The 19257-nt window shown below is 50.2% G+C and overlaps 1 protein-coding gene and 2 non-coding genes across 3 annotated transcripts; all 3 read right to left on the bottom strand.

Moving 5' to 3' along the window:
- Positions 1-9415: 9415 nt before the first annotated feature.
- RPL37 (ribosomal protein L37) lies at positions 9416-14363 on the bottom strand. The gene is made up of 4 exons (XM_075262355.1): positions 14318-14363; positions 13294-13429; positions 12823-12907; positions 9416-9580 (listed from the first exon to the last, which is right to left on the bottom strand). The coding sequence occupies exons 1-4, from the start codon at positions 14318-14320 to the stop codon at positions 9511-9513; spliced, it is 294 nt and encodes a 97-aa protein (XP_075118456.1). The 5' UTR covers positions 14321-14363; the 3' UTR covers positions 9416-9510.
- On the bottom strand, positions 9656-9734 carry LOC142190998 (small nucleolar RNA SNORD72). Its single transcript, XR_012714618.1, has one exon. It is a non-coding gene; the product is annotated as a small nucleolar RNA SNORD72 (small nucleolar RNA).
- On the bottom strand, positions 13508-13584 carry LOC142190999 (small nucleolar RNA SNORD72). Its single transcript, XR_012714619.1, has one exon. It is a non-coding gene; the product is annotated as a small nucleolar RNA SNORD72 (small nucleolar RNA).
- Positions 14364-19257: the final 4894 nt, after the last annotated feature.

Genomic DNA, 19257 nt, shown 5'->3' with positions numbered 1-19257 from the left:
GCTCATTCATTTGAGCCGACAGCGGAGGTGAAAGCCGTGACCGCGATGGTCGCGGCGGGAGCAGTTCACATAGTGTAGATATTGTATGGACGCTGATTTGGCCGCGAAATCCGCTGTCAAAATCGGCGTCCATGTCCCCGTGTGAACTAGCCCTTAGGGCTAGTTCACATGGGGCTAAAGGGGCGGATTTTGACAGCGGAATCCACGTCATAATCCGCCCCTTTCAATGGTGGTCTATGGAGACCACTAGCTTTCTTTTTTCCGCTATCGGCAGCTGCCCTTTCTTCAGGCGGAAGCCGGCTGCGGAGGGGAAAGCCGCGATGGTCGTGGCAGGCAGGTTTTGACCCGAGAGCGACGCGGCTCTCTCAGTGTCAAAACCCGCCCCACGTGTGAACGAGCCCTAACATTGTATGGAGGAGGATTATGACGTGGATTCCGCTGTCAAAATCCTCCTCCATGTCCTCGTGTGAACTAGCCCTAAAGGTGAATTCACACGAAGCAGATTTGTTGCAGTAAATTGTCCAACTGAAAATCCTTCTTGCAGGCGCAGAAATTACTGCGAGAAATCTGCCGTGTGTGAACATACCCCTTAGCTTCGTCACGGAACAAAAAATGTCCGTATGACGACGTACGGAGACGTGACCGATGCAGAAAATACACGCGGAGAGGATTTTGGTTGTAAAAATTTTTTTGCTGGACGTCCCACATGTCCCAGATTTTGAAGTTAAAGCCGTGTTCAGCCTATGACAAAAAGTCGCTGAAAAAAATAGAAATGAATGAGAGGCAAAATATAAGAAATCTGCGCCAAACGTCCTAGGTGTGAACTCCCTCTAAGGACCTGTTCAGACTTCACTATCCTGCCGCTGGTTAGGCGCACGGTGAGGAATCTCGAACTGCGGCCGAAGTTTCTCCGGGATTTTTTTTTGCTCCAATCTCTACCGAGGAGACGCAATCCGCTATGTGAACAGGCCCTCAGACTACAGCAGATTAATCAATTAAAAATCTGTTTGGCACATTTATTGCCTCACAGTTTTGCATATTAGGCTCCACCCCCTTCCCAGCAAGCTCCTCCTGGCCTGTTAGACGAGGCGCAAAAACGGGCATCACTCAGATCCGCAAATCTGTGTATGAGGAGGCGGGGCCTTGTCCTCCGCCGGCCATGGGGGTGACGCCACGCCTTATACATCTCCCCCATTGTCCTGTATACAGTCATGTGACATGTTAACCCCTTCCCGTCACAGCCATTTTACATTTTTCAGGGGGGGGGGTTTTCTCTGCACGTTCGGAAAAACAGAACTTTTTTATTTTTCTGTCACTTGATGGATTCATTTTTTTTCAGGACAAGCACATTCTTTTCACATACTTTATTTTATACTTTTTTTTGTTTTTAACCCCTTCCCGCCAAAGGAATTTTTTGATTATTATTTTTGACTTCCCCCGCCATCCTTCCAAGCCCCGTAACTGTTTTATTTTACCGCTCTCAGAGCCGTATGAGGGCTTAAAAGGGGTTTTCCGGGCAAAAATAATTTTTTTTAAGAAAGGTCTGCTAGTGTTATGAATGGGTTAATAAGTGCACCCCTATAACTTTAGCAGTATTTGGAGTGATTTCTGGCTTTCTCTGGGAGTACTTGGCATCTTCTGCATTGGTTTACCTGGTGTATATGTAGCTTCCTGCTGCAATGCATTCTGGTAGTTGTAGTCTCTCACGCTATCTCTCACACCCCCTCCCTGTCTCCCTAGCTATTCCTCCCACTGCTAGCCTTTCCTAACTTATCTCACCCCCACCCCTCACTCTATTATACTTTACCTGTCTTCTGCTGGGAATGCGCGGCGCTGTGCCCGTAGCCTTCAATATGTCTCTATTGCACATGCTCCCAGCTTGTATTGTTGGCTTCAGTGATACCAACGCGCGCTCTGATGTCATCGGAGGAGGAGGAGCTATCCCCCAGACAGGAAGAAGCTGGGTAAGTATGATGGTGTGGATGGGAGGAGGAATAGTACTGACCATCCGTTTCCGGAAATGGGGAAACAGATCGTCACCGGATAGTCAAAAAAATGTCCCTGGGGCCGTCACATGACCACCCCAGGGATATGGGTAAATAGGCAGTTTTGACTAATAATGTAATTTAGAAAGTAGGAGGGGGCGGGTGTTCAGATTAGTGAAGGGTTATCCCAGACAACCCCTTTAATGTTTGCGGACAAATCGCATGGCACCGCCGTTTGTTATTCTGTACAATGTCCTGGGAAGCTGGAAACAATATCAGAATGGGGTGAAATTGGAGAAAAACTGTGTGTGTGCGATTTTCTTATGGGCTTTAGAGTGTTCACTCTGCAGCCAAAATGACGTCATCTGTATTCTATGTTTCAGTACAATTCCGGGGATACAACATTTATATAGTTTTATTTACATTTTAACCCTGTGAAGGATCTCACCTTACCAAGCGGCTTGGCACATCCATGATCACCCGTCTTACCTCCCACTCACGCCCCGTGAGTGTCTGAGTTCATAGGATAATATGAAATGAGCTTTATAAATGTTATATGTTTGTTAACCCGAGTGGCTGGGTACTAGCCACTAACACAGCGGTTCTCAAACTGTGGGTTGCGACCCCGGCAGAGGTCGAACGACCAAAACACAGGGGTCACCTAAAGCCATCGGAGAATACATATTTGCAATGGCTTTAGCCACTGAGAAGCCGCGCTACAGTAAAGGCTAAATACTAGACGCCGTAAGGACCTTCTGACGTCATAAGGTCACATGACCGGATAGGCGTGTCTTTACTTGTAAGAAGGTCCTTCCACTGTATCTTGTGGAGTAACATGGAGAGATGTGAGGTGCAGGGTGTAGTGAGGGGGAAGATATGTGGACTGTAGGGTGGGAGAGATGTGAGGTGCAGGGTGTAGTGAGGGGGAAGATATGTGGACTGTAGGGTGGGAGAGATGTGAGGTGCAGGGTGTACTGTGGGGTGTTGAGTGGAGAGGTTTGGGGAGAGATGTGGGGTTTGGGGGGAAGAGATGTGAGGTGTGGGCTTTGGGGGGAGAGGTGTGGGTTGTAGTGTGAGATGCAGGGTGTAGTATGGGGTGGGGGGTATTAGCAAAATTACAGTTATGAAGTAGCTACCAAAATTACTTTTTGGTTTGGGGTCACCGCATCATGAGGAACTGTATTGCGGGATCACGGCATTAGAAAGGTTGAGAACCACTGAACTAATGTACAGAAATATATATCAATGGATGGTCAAGCAAATACAAGTAAAAGTACAATACAGAAAATAAAATGGGAATAAAAGAGTACAGAAGGATAATACCAAACAAAGTTTTGGTCTGGTTTGTTGCGGCCTCTCTCCTAGGCCTCAGAGGAATTTCCTAGGACAGTCCAAAAAGAGTGTGTGTCCTCTACCTGCTGTCCCAGAGTCAGAACTGTTCTTGCTGCCTCTTTGCTGAGTGACTAAGAATCTGGGTCTGCCTTGCAGTAAAAGGCTGGTGTCTAACCAAACCTCCCTTCCAGTTGCCCTACTCTGATACCCTTATGTTTTTTTTATACTTCTGTGTATGGGGATTTATAGGGCGTCTTTTTTTGCGGGGCCAGGTGTACTTTTTGGTTATGCCAGTTTGGGGAATTGCTATTACTTTGATCACTTTTTATTAAAATTTTAATCAGAAGAGAAACAGTGAAAAAGCAGCGGTTTGGCACTTTTGACTTTTTTTCCACTATAGCGTTTACCATGACGGAAGGTTCCGATCCAAAAACTGGGTAGCCGCAACTGGAAGCTGGTGTACTGCACCAGCATCCAGCCGCGCACTCTGCTCTGGGTTAGGCCTAATGAATGGTCCTAGTCGGGGGGAGGGAGTGTCTTCAGACCGAATCACGAGGCGACTCGGCCTGAAGAATGAGCACCTCGCTTCTTTTTTACAGGAGCCAGAAGAAACGGCTCCTGGAAAAAAGACCTGAGCGACTCCCGTTGATTTCCATTGGAGCTGTCTTTTTGGTCAGGGTTTTGAGGCAAATACGGCCTCAAAACCCTGACCAAAAAACTCCTTGTGAACTTACCCTTACAATGTTAATGCATTGCAAAAAAAAAAAAAAAAAAAGGCTCCTCTATTGCAGGCTACATAGTGTAGCCTGTAATAGAAACTAATGTAAGACAGGCCTGTAAGCCCTCATGAGGCTCCTGGCTGTCATAGTAATGGGACACCGGCCGCGCACCGCCGGTAAAACAGCGCCTCAGTCAGCTTTGAAGGGTTAACGCCTGTGATCAGTATGGGCACTGATCACGGGCATTAGCGCCAGGTCTCTGCTGTAAATAACAGCAGAGACCCGGCGGCTGCTCGGCTCCCAAGTGGCCACCATATTTAAACACCCGACATCTGCCATACTATTTCGGTGGTTGTAGGGAGGGGGTTATTACTTTTTACTGTCCCACAAGGGAACTTGAACCTGCGAGCTCAGATCCCCAGTACAGTGTACTACAATACATCGTATTGCAGCACATGAAAGGTTCCCTAGGTGTAGTGAATAGGCAGTGAGGAGGTGTTTTTCATTTTACTGGCTGCCAAGGTGACCCCTCAGTCTCATCCGGGGGATGTCTTACCCCATGAGCACTATTGATCACAGCATCCATGGGTTTAATCCGCTGGAGTCAGAGTATCTTCCACTACTACAATACAATATACTGTAATGCTAACGAACTGCAGTTTATTGTAAAATCCATAGAGTTCTATTATAAGCCAACTAGTCTGAGACAAGCCTGAGATCCCGCGATCGGCCGCCATGTTTAAAGACCCGACATCGGCCATAATAATTGATTGGACAGATTCCAGCCGTCCTTATGCTACATGGATGACGCGTGCCAAGTTAGGGTGCATGCACACTACGTAACGCCGGGCGTGTATGAGAGCCGTACACGCCGGCATTACGGCAGACTGCCGAACACTTCCCATTCACTTCAATGGGAGCGCTCGTAACAGCGGCGTTTACGAGCGCTCCCATTGAAGTGAATGGGAAGTGTTCGGCAGCCCTGCTGTAACGCCGGCGTGTACGGCTCTCATACACGCCCGGAGTTACGTAGTGTGCATGCATCCTTATAGTCATGCAGAAAAAAAATATCTGGCTCCAGCAGTGCCCAGGAGAATGAATGGCGCAGCACATGCCTATGGTGTTTACTTGCTGCCTAATATTTCCCGCCCCTGACAGGCGTCATTGTCACCACATAGTCAATGTTTTAGTCTCAGCTGTGTGATCCTGAGCAGCAGAGAACCTAGCAGACAGCTCAGTGTGTATAGGTGAGTACGACCTGCCCCCTAGTGGCAGCAAGGTTAAGCACAATCATTCCTGAAATCCGCACATTGTCTGTAGACACACTGACCTACACTATGTGATCAAAAGTATCCAGACACCCCCAAAAACATACATTTTTCATATAAGGTGCATTGTGCTGCCCCCTACTGCCAGGTACTCCATATCAGCGACCTCAGTAGACATAAGACAGAATGGGGCGCTCCGCGGAACTCACGGACTTCGAACATGGTCAGGTGATTGGGTGCCACACATCACACAGGTCAATGCCAAACGACGCCTCGCTTGGTGTAAGGAGCGTAAACATTGGACGATTGAACAGTGGAAAAATGTTGTGTGGAGTGACGAATCACGGTACACAATGTGGCGATCCGATGGCAGGGGGTGGGTAAGGCGAATGCCCGGTGAATGTCATCTGCCAGCGTGTGTAGTGCCAACAGTAAAATCGGAGGCGGTGGTGTTATGGTGTGGTCATGTTTTTCATGGAGGGGGCTTGCACCCCTTGTTGTTTTGCGTGGCACTATGACAGCACAGGCCTACATTGATGTGTTAAACACCTTCTTGCTTCCCACTGTTGAAGAGCAATTCGGGGATGGCGATTACATCTTACAACACGATGGAGCCCCTGTACATACTGCACGGCCTGTGGCGGAGTGGTTACACCACAATAACATCTCTGGAATGGACTGGCCTGCACACAGTCCTGACCTGAATCCTATAGAACACCTTTGGGATGTTTTGGAACACCGACTTGGTGCCAGGCCTCACCCACCTACATCGATACCTCTCCTCAGTGAAGAATGGGCCGCCATTCCCCAAGAAACCTTCCAGCACCTGATTGAACGTCTGCCTGTGAGAGTGGAAGCCGTCATCAAGGCTAAGGGTGGGCCGACACCATATTGTATCCAGCATTACCGATGGAGGGCGCCACCAACTTGTAAGTCATTTTCAGCCGGGTGTCTGGATACTTTTGATCACATAGTGTATTTCTCATTTAAAGGGCTTCTCTATGAGGTCTATTATTATTTGCAAACCCAGGGGTTCCCCTCCTGTGTCATGTGACTACTCAGCCTCCCATTTGTTCCCCCCCTCCTCTCCTGTGTGTACTGCCAGTTCCCTGCCTTAGGCTAGATTTACAAGGATCTCCGTTCAGAGACAACCCCCTGAATGGAAGCCTAATCCGCATAAAAAAAAGTGGCTACCTTAGGAAACCCACGGATTCCATAGACTATAATGGGGTCAGTGTGGTTTCCACACAAAGAGGGAGAACAGATTCCCCAAACGTAGAATAAGTGCTAGTGTGAACCCAACGTAAGGCCTGGTTCACATCTGCGCGCTGTTTTTTGTTCGAGGAGGTCTGCTTGAGGACCCCCCAAATGGAAACCTAATCCGCTTAAAAAAGAGGTTACCTTCAGAAACTTGCGGACCCCATAAAATATAATGGGGTCTGCCTGTTTCTGACTGATTTCCACCCGAAAAGGGCAGAGGAAAGTCTCTCCACATTTTTCAAGTGGTATAGGGAACAGAATCTCCAGACAGAGACCAAGAGCAAATGTGAACCGCACCTTATGGAGACCATCCGCAACCTCATCAGGAGCTGCCCAGGCGATGTAGGGAGGTCATACAGGCACGTGGAGGCCACACACACTACTGAGCCTTTACATCAAAGTTGGATCGGCCTGTAGTGTGTTTTTCCACTTTGATTTTGGGGGTGACTCCGAATCCAGGCCTCCATTGGTTAATACATGTGATTTCCATTGATGATTTGTGTGATTTTGTTGTTATCACATTCAACTTTGTACAGAACAAACAATGAGAAGATTTCATTCATTCAGATCTAGGAGGTGTTTGTGTGTTCCCATTATTTTTTGGAGCAGTGTATGTTGGGGCAAGTTATATGGACAGACCAGCCCAGGGCATCCTGATCACATTGCCCAGAGTTAGGGCTTAGGCCTCTTACAGACGACCATGGCCATGATCAGTGTATAGCACACTGACCCATTCATTTCTATAGTCCCGTGTGCGGGCCGACAATATGGAACAAATCCTATTCCTGTACTAATTTCCAGCCCTGCTCCCATCGCTCCTATTCATTTAATGAAAGGGGCGGCGCACAGGAGACATCCACGTGTCCCCCATGCGCCATGATTGTCTGCAGACCTAGACAAGTTGAGGGCTCAGTGGTTGTAGCCGATAGGGTCGCGGAGGGTGGTGGGGTTGGGGTCGCAGAGAGGGTGGCCACAGGAAGCCAAGGTCGCGTTTGGAGGTGGGAAATTGGAGGCCAGGGTGGGCCTGGAGTCACACATGGTGGGAAGGGGAGGCTGCAAGTCAATGGAGGGCCGCGCTCCAGGTGTGTCGAGCATGGCGGGAAACGGGCCGCGGACACAGTCACGGGTATTGCTAGTAACACATAAGAACACATTATACATGGCACCTGCTAGGCGACAAAACAATGTGTGTGCACGAGGGCTGAGGCCCCACGTTGCGGAAACACACCCAGCTTCTTTTTTTTTTTTGCAGATCGTGTTGCGTTTTTTTGAGCTACAAATGGAATTGGAAACATATAGAAAGCTCTTACACTTCTGCTCAATCTAGTCCTGGCTTTGGCACAAAAAAAAAAAACAGGGGTTTCCTCAACATGAGGCCTTAGTCTTAAAGGGATATGCTGTCACACTGTCCGAGGTCAGGCACCAGTTGTGACTGTCCCCTCTGCTTACCCTTATAGCGCCGCCACATACTACAGTCCAGCAGTATCAGACTCATATATATATATATATATATATATATATATCTCCTTGTGTCATGCCAAAGCACTGACTTGTATCTTGTAATGTCCTAGGATGAGGGACGTGCGATCACTCATAGTATGTACATATACACTCGTAGCGTCGCCATATTATGTAGCACCCACAGCCCGATCTCCTGTGATCCTATGGTGAGGTGTTTCGGTGACGTCCCAGTGCAGTAGACTGGGGACAGCGCTGACATGTCCCCCAGACCACCAGGACCAAAACATTGTCCATTTACCTGAGGTTTTTCTTTGCTGCACCTTTCCGTTGTATATAGTGGGAGGATTCCCTGGTATATTGTACAATACGCTGAGCAGAGCTCTACTACAGAAAAGCCTGATACAGAAGGTCAATGTGAATATGCGTGTGTGCATGTACGACACCTTAAAGGGATATTTTCAAAAGAGTTGTGAATCCTGTCCCAATAACAGTGCTGGCGAGGAGGTTCAGAAACTGCACGGCTCACATCCATGGCTATGACTCTTGGCCTGGTGATCGGGATATTGAGCCTGTATCTCCTTCCCAGGCACAACCAGAGGATTCTTAAGATGTTCTGTACATGGAGGAACCCAGTCCAGAAAATCCAGTCTGTACATTGGCCCAAACCCATACTCACTAATAATCATAGTCACCTCCCTGCTGTCCTACGTTCTGAATACTGGACAGAAGACCCACAATAGTTTAGGAAGTCCCCCTAATAAGACGTTAGAGACTAGATCAGTCCAGGCCTACTGAGGTCAGGTTGGGCAATGGGGTGGACACACAGGGGGCTTCTCAGACCAAGCTCAGCCACCGGAGTGGGCCATTTTTTTGTAGATTATGAGTCCCATATAGGGATCACAATGTACATTTTCTTCCCCATCAGTATGTCTTTGTAGAATGGGAGGAAATCCACGCAAACATGAGAACAAAATCTCTGCAGATGTTCCTGGCGGGATCCGAACCCAGGACTCCAGCATTGCAAGGCTGCAGTGCTAACCACTGAGCCACCATGTTGCCCCACCTGAGTGGGTCTTTAACCCAAGCAGCACATCAAAGTTACATGGCCGCCCACGAATCTCAATGAGATCTTTGTAATACTTTACTTCCCCTGTGGTGGCGCTGTATGTGAATTACAACTTGCCATCTCATTACTGGGGATCCCAGAAGGACGGCCATTTATCTCTCAGACAATCCTTTTAACAAAAAGACACTGTCCGGAGCAGAGAACCCCCAGCCCGAGTGAATGGGGAGCGCTGCAGTAACCAGATGTGGCCACAACAGACTAGAACGCTGTGCTCCTGGACACCACACATACAAAGCGAAGGAAACAGAAGAAGCAGAAAGCGACCAAAGTATCGTAAAACCTGTAATACACAAACCAAGGCAATGTACAAGGGGGCAGATACTTTTTTTGACCACATTTATTTTAACAAATTTCTGTCCTTAAGATGAGCTGGAAGCGGCGACGGCGGCCCTCTTGGGTTTGGGGGTTGTGCCTTCACGGAATCCATTTCTGTAAGGGAGGGGAACAGAGAAGAGTTAGAGGAAAGTCACAGACAGATGAGCAGCGGCGGCGGCAATGTGTCACCGCTTATCTCAGGTAAGAGATCGAAATCATTGGATTGTCATATGTTCAGACATTTATTGTGTGACATCATAGATAAGCAGAAGCGGTCAGTGCAGACTGGGCCCTTGTAGGAGGGAGTGCCCAAAGGGGGCGGCTCCTGAAAACAATCACTGTACACGTGTCCTAAAGGCCTCGCGACCCCCTCTCTAGGAGCCAGACTGGACATCTGACGGGCATTGCCGCCCTGTAATACCACAGCACCCACTGCCTGCAACATCACGAATTACAGTCCAGGGCTCAGGGAGGACGGGAATCTTTCTGTGTTATTTTTATTAAGCCCCTTTTTAATAAGACCTTGGACAACCAATTTCATCGTGTCAGCCCCAAGCTCGGATACACTGCGCACATGTAATAACCTGATATAAAGCCATCAGTGCTTTGGTCAGTGATTGAGAGCCAAAATCAGGAGCAGATACAGAAGAGGTGCTATATACACCTTGTACAGACACAGAATAGGTGCTACATAGGACTTGTATATATTCTCCCCATTACTGCTGTGTGACTGAGGCCTAGACCAGTCACCGGTGCCAGCCTCTGGATGTAGTTACAGTATGGAGCATATAGCCTGTATATGGACACTGCCCTGTACTATGTTCATGACGGGGCGCTAGTCTTGGGATTAGGCAGTGACTTCTAGCATCACAAATACCCAGCGCCATGAGTCCGGGTCTCCAGCCACACAGCCAATCGCCTCCATCATCTGGGCTGTATCTGCAATGTGCAGACTATTAGGGCTCGTGCACATGGGGCGGATTTTGGCACTGAATCCACGTCATAATCTGCCCCCTCACAATAGAGGTCTATGTAGAACGCTGGCGGCATGTCACCTCTCATGGAAAAAAGCAGCGAGCTGCCCTTTCTTCAAACGGATTCTGCAGCTTATTCAGCCCCGGCGTCCCTTCAGTCTAGGACTATTCATTTGGGCCTACTCTGGAGCGGGAAGGTACAACAGGCACATTTTGGTCCTGCGTCACAATCAGGACCAAAATACGCCATACCGCGCCCCATGTGAACGGGGCATTAGGGCATTGCTGACCATGCACACAGGAATCTACCAGAGAACAAGGACATGACAGGAACTGCAGAGGACAAGGTCTTATTCAGTTTGTCTGACATTAGATCAAGACGAGGCCGGAAGTCTAAAGATGTCTCCAGGTATGACGCAGAGTAGTAAGACTCACTCCTTCATTCATATAAGACAGCAGATGGCGCCGCAGTCTATAGCAATCTCCCATAATCCATAGCCAGAGTAGTTACCGCTACCCGTGAACTGTGGGGTCAGCCAGTGAGGGGCACAGGACAGGGGGGTCCACAGATGTCCTACAGTGTCCAGAGAATATCAGTATCAGCTCAGTGGGGTCTGACACCCAAGAGCCGTGACATTAAAGGGATTCTACCATTAAAACTTTTTTTTTTTTTTTTTTTTTTTTTGTGGCTAAGACATCGGAATAGTCTTTAGAAAGGCTATTCGTCTCTTACCTTTAGACGTGGTCTCCGCTGCGCCGTTCCTCAGAAATACAGTTTTTTTTTTTACCAGTATGCAAATGAGCTCTCTCGCAGCGATGGGGGCGGCCCCAGCGCTCAAACAACGACGAGGGCGTCCCCACCGCTGCCAGAGAAGTGTCTCCAAGTGCCGCCTCCTTCGTCCGCAGCGTCATCTTCAATGTCTTCTTCCGGCGCAGGCTCGTAACCTGGCAGAGCAGACTGCGCAGGCGCATTGGCCACAGGAAAATGGCCGCTAACAATACTACGTAAGCGGCCATTTTCCCATGGCCTGTGTGCCTGCTCTGAGAGGTTACGGGCCTGCGCCAGAAGACATTGAAGATAACGCGGTGGACAAAGAAGGAGGCGGCGCTTGGAGACACTTCTCTGGCAGCGGTGGGGACGCCCCCATCGCTGCGGGAGAACTCATTTGCATACCGGTAAAAAACGGCATTCTAAGGAACGGCGCGGCGGAGACCACATCTAATGGCAAGAGACGAATAGCCTTTCTAAAGGCTTTTCCGACCGATTATTCACTTAAAAAAAAAAATGTTTTAATGGTAGAATCCCTTTAAACAGCTGATCAGCAGGGGTGCTTGATGTCAGTCCCCCCCCAATCTGATGATCCATCAGTATCCCAGACCGAGAGACTCCATTAACCCTTACTGGAGAAAACCTCTTAGGCAACACTCATGAATGAGCGCTTGTCCTGGCTGGCCCACTGACCCATTATATCCTCCATGTATAGGACAAAACCCCAGACTGGTCCTATAGCTATAGACTCTGCAGCCTGGGCTCACTGGAGGAGATTAGTGGGTCTGCAGAGGTACAGGCGGCACACAGACATTATTAATGTGTCGCCTGCACCATTCCACCTCTACATGGCACACGCATGTGCACTTACAGTGTATGCATACAATACATGTGACGCTAGGTTCACACTAGCGCTCGGGTCTTCATTCTCAGCTTTCCATCTTCTGCAGCTGTCAAAGCGGGTCCGGCCGCGAGCGTTTTTTTAAAATTGGACAGAGTACTGCATGTCCGACTGTGTCCGATTTAAAAAAAACGGTTTCACGGCGGCGATCATAAAACGGTCACGGCCGGACATCGTTCAAACCCATTCAAATGACTGGGTGAGAAAGAGTCCTGCAGGTTTCCGTCTCCTGCCTCTGTTTTGTGCAGGAAACGGAAACCTGCAGAACGGAGACCAGGCGCAGATGTGAACGAGGCCTAACACGTCAGCTCTCTGTAACTCTCAAACGCAATTCTGAAATTATAGAAGAGATTCCCACGGAGCAACCTAAGGCCCCGCGTCACATCTGCGCTCACTCAGGCACTTTCGTTCCCCTCTCCTCATGAAACATGTAGAGAGAAAAGTCCTATAAGCAGCATTTTCTGTACAGAAAGCACACGGACCCCATTATAGTCTGTGGGATTCCTTAGCTAACCGCTTCTTTATACGTATAGGCTTCCATTCAGGGGGGTCCCGGACGCAGATGTGATTCGGACCTTAGCTGCAATTTTGCACCAATTACAAGGGGCACAAAAGCCTCAAGTTATGGGAACCCCAGACCATAACCATAGGAGCCATAGACACCCCCCCCCCCTCCCATCCAGCATGCCCGCTCTCCATTTCTCCCACTTACTTGAATCTGCGGTACACAACTTTCAGATGTCTCATGCGGCCGGTGCCGGTGGTGTTGCGTCTCTTGGCCTTAGCACTCCAGTTGTCTAAAAATGAAAGGCAGATCAATAAATTTTCAAAGGTTACATCCCCGTTACCAGTAAGGGAATATGAGCAAAGGGGACACGGCCATGGTTAGAGGACCAGGACCCCCCCCCCCCGCACATCAGGGTCCTCTAAGATGTGGCCTGCATCATATTACTGAGCCAGTGCAATCCCAGACTCTGCCAAGGACATGTGGGCACAATACAGTTCGGATTTCCAGCACTGACCATGAGGATTTGTCAAAGGGGGACACAGACAGGACCAAGGTTGCAACTACAAACATCAGCACCCTCATATCACCCAACATGGAGGTAAAAGGGTCAAGTACAGCAGTGAGAAACCGCCGCACAGCACAACAGTGACACAAAGCAACCAGCCGGGTACTCACACTTTCTCTTGCGCTTGGCTGGGTAGCCGCACTTCCCGCAGGTGGACTTCTGGAGGTGGTAGGCCTTAGATCCACATCGACGGCACAGGGTGTGCGTCTTATTGCGGCGCTTTCCGAATGACGATGTTCCCTTCGTCTAAAAGCAAAACGGAAACGTTTTAAGGATGGCGGACAAAAGAGCGCAGACCAGACCGCAGCGGGGAGGGGGGCGACGCATTTATCTCAGCCAGAAAGTGAAATCAGCGAATGTCATTTGTTCAGACATTTATAACAAGACATCATTGATAAATGCAAAAGGATGAGGACGGGCGACAGCTGCGGGGGCGTTACAATGGACCAACACATATCTAGTGGGTATTATAGTCATCATAGACAGATCTAGGCCTCGCCAACTTTACATCCAACAGCAGATGGTTTGTTACAATGATAACCAGTCTAGACAATGCTCCGCGAGCTCTGGACTCCAGACTGATACATTGTAGCAAACTAGCAGCGAGATTTGTGCGGCTTCTGCTGATGCATCCAGTCTAGACAATGCTCTGTGAGCTCAACAGCCTGGGCTGATACATTGTAGCAGATATTTGTGGAGCTCACAGAGCATTGTCTGGCTTCCCTTACAGCAGTTACCTCCCCCCTGACCCCATGTCCGGGCTCACCCCAGTGGCCACTAGTTAACCCTTTGCAATATATAGGGAGGCCATGACAGCACCATACACAGAGATATAGCCACTAACCAGCCATGTAATCACCTCCACCGCCTATAGAGGACGCCCCACCACCGGTAACCCTGTACAGTGCCGGGTCTACATGCTAAAAGGCCCAAGAGAGGTCACCACACAGCGGCTCCGGGGCCGCGGCACAGGCCGGGACTAAATCCTCCATCTAACCCCCAAACCTCCCCAATAACCGGTCCCCCGGCACAGCCCCGTCTATCCCTCCCCACAGGAGGGGTGAGAGCCGCCCGCCATAGCAGGATGGAGGGAGATGCCGGCGGATTCCGCGGCACAGACACCAGGACACTCACCATCTTGCCCAGCGGCCGATACGATAGAGACCGGAAAAAGGGAAAGACTTCCGCTATATCGGCGGCAAGTACTTCCGGGACGGCGCTGTGGGTCTGACATCACGCGAGAGGTTGCGGACGCCATCTTGGAACTGGGCAAAACGCCCATGCCTAACCAAAAAGGAGTGATGGGTGCAGAGAGGCTGAAGTCTGGGGTAGAGAAAATGTCCTCTAATCTCCTCTCTGAGGTTCTAGAGCATTTACCACAACAAAATAGTCTAATATCACACTTCCTTATACATAGTATAGGGGATCTGTCTGATTTCGGGGTGTTCATGGGAATGGGGGTCCTTAAGTTACCTCGTGAATGGAGTACGGACAGGCAGGGCCCCAATGCAAAATGTGTTACATTTAGGGTTGAGCCGATCTTGTTTTTAAAATCCGATTTTCGATCATTTTCCAGCCGATCGCGATCGTGAAATTTGCTCGATCGTCGATCGGATCCGATCTTTCCCGATCCCCTAGTTACAGGGCTCCCACTTTTCATATGGCTTCTATAATACTGGTGCCTTCTTATGTTATGAGAGACTTGTGGGCCCCCCGAGGCTCAGGGCCCCATAGTGATTGCCAGCTCTGTGTCCCCTATAGCTATGTCCGTGCTGTAGTCTGTACTTGACTCCAACAAAATGGGGGGCGACCTGCCAGGATCCTTGGAGAAGGGGCAAATCTCCAAGGCACAGCAAATTGCTGTCATTCACAGTACATGTGATAAGGACAGGGCTTGTGCCGCTCACAAAAAATACAAATCTAGGAGAAAAAGACTAAATGCCCTTTTCATGTTAAAAAAAAGGTTATACATATCAATGGAGGACATCAATTTTGGATGAATGGGGTCTGACTGTCGGGACCCCCGCAGTGATGGCGTGAGCTGCAGTGCTTACTTGTCGTACTTTTAGCAGGTGCCATTGTGAGTACTACAGCCTGGGTCCCATCTTACAAGTCTCCAGTGAGCTCCTGATGGCTAAATCCAATGGTGACTTCTCTCTTCTTATTCTTCTGGACCTCTCTGCAGCTTTTGACACTGTTAACCATCTTCTCCTCCTCACTATACTCCGCTCTGTCGGCCTCAACGACACCTCGCTCTCCTGGTTCTCCTCTTATCTCTCAGACCGCACATTCAGTGTATCATTTGCAGGCTCTGTTTCTTCCCCCCTTTCCCTTGCTGTTGGGGTTCCTCAGGGCTTGGACCTAGTCCTCTCATTGGACAAAAACGCTACAGCGATACCTCCGGTCTGTGCCAGTCACTACAGCGATACCTCCGGTCTGTGCCAGTCACTACAGCGATACCTCTGTTCTGTGCCAGTCACTACAGCGATACCTCCGGTCTGTACCAGTCACTACCGCGATACCTCTGGTCTGTGCCAGTCACTACAGTGATACCTCCGGTCTGTACCAGTCACTACAGCGATACCTCTGGTCTGTGCCAGTCACTACAGCGATACCTCTGGTCTGTGCCAGTCACTACAGCGATACCTCCAGTCTGTGCCAGTCACTACAGTGATACCTCCGGTCTGTACCAGTCACTACAGCGATACCTCTGGTCTGTGCCAGTCACTACAGCGATACCTCTGGTCTGTGCCAGTCACTACAGCGATACCTCCGGTCTGTGCCAGTCACTACAGTGATACCTCCGGTCTGTACCAGTCACTACAGCGATACCTCTGGTCTGTGCCAGTCACTACAGCGATACCTCTGGTCTGTGCCAGTCACTACAGCGATACCTCCAGTCTGTGCCAGTCACTACAGCGATACCTCCGGTCTGTACCAGTCACTACAGTGATACCTCCAGTCTGTGCCAGTCACTACAGCGATACCTCCGGTCTGTACCAGTCACTACAGCGATACCTCCAGTCTGTGCCTGTCACTACAGCGATGCCTCTGGTCTGTGACAGTCACTACACAGATACCTCCGGTCTGTACCAGTCACTACAGTGATACCTCCGGTCTGTACCAGTCACTACAGCGATACCTCCGGTCTGTACCAGTCACTACAGCGATACCTCTGGTCTGTGCCAGTCACTACAGCGATACCTCCGGTCTGTGACAGTCACTACACAGATACCTCCGGTCTGTACCAGTCACTACAGCGATACCTCCAGTCTGTGCCAGTCACTACAGCGATACCTCTGGTCTGTACCAGTCACTACAGTGATACCTCCAGTCTGTGCCAGTCACTACAGCGATACCTCCGGTCTGTACCAGTCACTACAGCGATACCTCCAGTCTGTGCCTGTCACTACAGCGATGCCTCTGGTCTGTGACAGTCACTACACAGATACCTCCGGTCTGTACCAGTCACTACAGCGATACCTCCGGTCTGTACCAGTCACTACAGCGATACCTCCAGTCTGTGCCTGTCACTACAGCGATGCCTCTGGTCTGTGACAGTCACTACACAGATACCTCCGGTCTGTACCAGTCACTACAGTGATACCTCCGGTCTGTACCAGTCACTACAGCGATACCTCCGGTCTGTGACAGTCACTACAGCGATACCTCCAGTCTGTGCCTGTCACTACAGCGATGCCTCTGGTCTGTGACAGTCACTACACAGATACCTCCGGTCTGTACCATTCACTACAGCGATACCTCCAGTCTGTGCCAGTCACTACAGCGATACCTCCAGTCTGTACCAGTCACTACAGCGACACCTCCGGTCTGTGCCAGTCACTACAGCGTTACCTCTGGTCTGTGCCAGTCACTACAGCGATACCTCTGGTCTGTGCCAGTCACTACAGCGATACCTCCAGTCTGTGCCAGTCACTACAGCGATACCTCCGGTCTGTGCCAGTCACTACAGCGATACCTCCGGTCTGTACCAGTCACTACAGTGATACCTCCGGTCTGTACCAGTCACTACAGCGATACCTCTGGTCTGTGCCAGTCACTACAGCGATACCTCTGGTCTGTGCCAGTCACTACAGCGATACCTCCAGTCTGTGCCAGTCACTACAGTGATACCTCCGGTCTGTACCAGTCACTACAGCGATACCTCTGGTCTGTGCCAGTCACTACAGCGATACCTCTGGTCTGTGCCAGTCACTACAGCGATACCTCCGGTCTGTGCCAGTCACTACAGTGATACCTCCGGTCTGTACCAGTCACTACAGCGATACCTCTGGTCTGTGCCAGTCACTACAGCGATACCTCTGGTCTGTGCCAGTCACTACAGTGATACCTCCAGTCTGTGCCAGTCACTACAGCGATACCTCCGGTCTGTACCAGTCACTACAGTGATACCTCCAGTCTGTGCCAGTCACTACAGCGATACCTCCGGTCTGTACCAGTCACTACAGCGATACCTCCAGTCTGTGCCTGTCACTACAGCGATGCCTCTGGTCTGTGACAGTCACTACACAGATACCTCCGGTCTGTACCAGTCACTACAGTGATACCTCCGGTCTGTACCAGTCACTACAGCGATACCTCCGGTCTGTACCAGTCACTACAGCGATACCTCTGGTCTGTGCCAGTCACTACAGCGATACCTCCGGTCTGTGACAGTCACTACACAGATACCTCCGGTCTGTACCAGTCACTACAGCGATACCTCCAGTCTGTGCCAGTCACTACAGCGATACCTCTGGTCTGTACCAGTCACTACAGTGATACCTCCAGTCTGTGCCAGTCACTACAGCGATACCTCCGGTCTGTACCAGTCACTACAGCGATACCTCCAGTCTGTGCCTGTCACTACAGCGATGCCTCTGGTCTGTGACAGTCACTACACAGATACCTCCGGTCTGTACCAGTCACTACAGCGATACCTCCGGTCTGTACCAGTCACTACAGCGATACCTCCAGTCTGTGCCTGTCACTACAGCGATGCCTCTGGTCTGTGACAGTCACTACACAGATACCTCCGGTCTGTACCAGTCACTACAGTGATACCTCCGGTCTGTACCAGTCACTACAGCGATACCTCCGGTCTGTGACAGTCACTACAGCGATACCTCCAGTCTGTGCCTGTCACTACAGCGATGCCTCTGGTCTGTGACAGTCACTACACAGATACCTCCGGTCTGTACCATTCACTACAGCGATACCTCCAGTCTGTGCCAGTCACTACAGCGATACCTCCAGTCTGTACCAGTCACTACAGCGACACCTCCGGTCTGTGCCAGTCACTACAGCGTTACCTCTGGTCTGTGCCAGTCACTACAGCGATACCTCTGGTCTGTGCCAGTCACTACAGCGATACCTCCAGTCTGTGCCAGTCACTACAGCGATACCTCCGGTCTGTGCCAGTCACTACAGCGATACCTCCGGTCTGTACCAGTCACTACAGTGATACCTCCAGTCTGTGCCAGTCACTACAGCGATACCTCCAGTCTGTGCCTGTCACTACAGCGATGCCTCTGGTCTGTGACAGTCACTACACAGATACCTCCGGTCTGTACCAGTCACTACAGCGATACCTCCAGTCTGTGCCAGTCACTACAGCGATACCTCTGGTCTGTACCAGTCACTACAGTGATACCTCCAGTCTGTGCCAGTCACTACAGCGATACCTCCGGTCTGTACCAGTCACTACAGCGATACCTCCAGTCTGTGCCTGTCACTACAGCGATGCCTCTGGTCTGTGACAGTCACTACACAGATACCTCCGGTCTGTACCAGTCACTACAGTGATACCTCCGGTCTGTACCAGTCACTACAGCGATACCTCCAGTCTGTGCCTGTCACTACAGCGATGCCTCTGGTCTGTGACAGTCACTACACAGATACCTCCGGTCTGTACCAGTCACTACAGCGATACCTCCGGTCTGTACCAGTCACTACAGCGATACCTCCAGTCTGTGCCTGTCACTACAGCGATGCCTCTGGTCTGTGACAGTCACTACACAGATACCTCCGGTCTGTACCAGTCACTACAGTGATACCTCCGGTCTGTACCAGTC

Source organism: Leptodactylus fuscus, chromosome 1, assembly GCF_031893055.1.
Source record: "Leptodactylus fuscus isolate aLepFus1 chromosome 1, aLepFus1.hap2, whole genome shotgun sequence".
In the NCBI taxonomy this organism is placed as follows: domain Eukaryota; kingdom Metazoa; phylum Chordata; class Amphibia; order Anura; family Leptodactylidae; genus Leptodactylus; species Leptodactylus fuscus.
The sequence above is the reverse complement of the archived record's forward strand: the minus strand, read 5'-3'. Positions and strand labels throughout refer to the sequence as shown.

Bases quoted from the DNA above. Each gene is read 5' to 3' on its own strand.
- RPL37 (XM_075262355.1), bottom strand. The intron at 12,908-13,293 runs GTGAGTACCCGG...TTTCATTTTTAG, and splicing joins AGCCAAGCGCAAGAGAAAGT to ACAACTGGAGTGCTAAGGCC. The intron at 9,581-12,822 runs GTAAGTGGGAGA...CCTCCCTTACAG, and splicing joins GTTGTGTACCGCAGATTCAA to AAATGGATTCCGTGAAGGCA.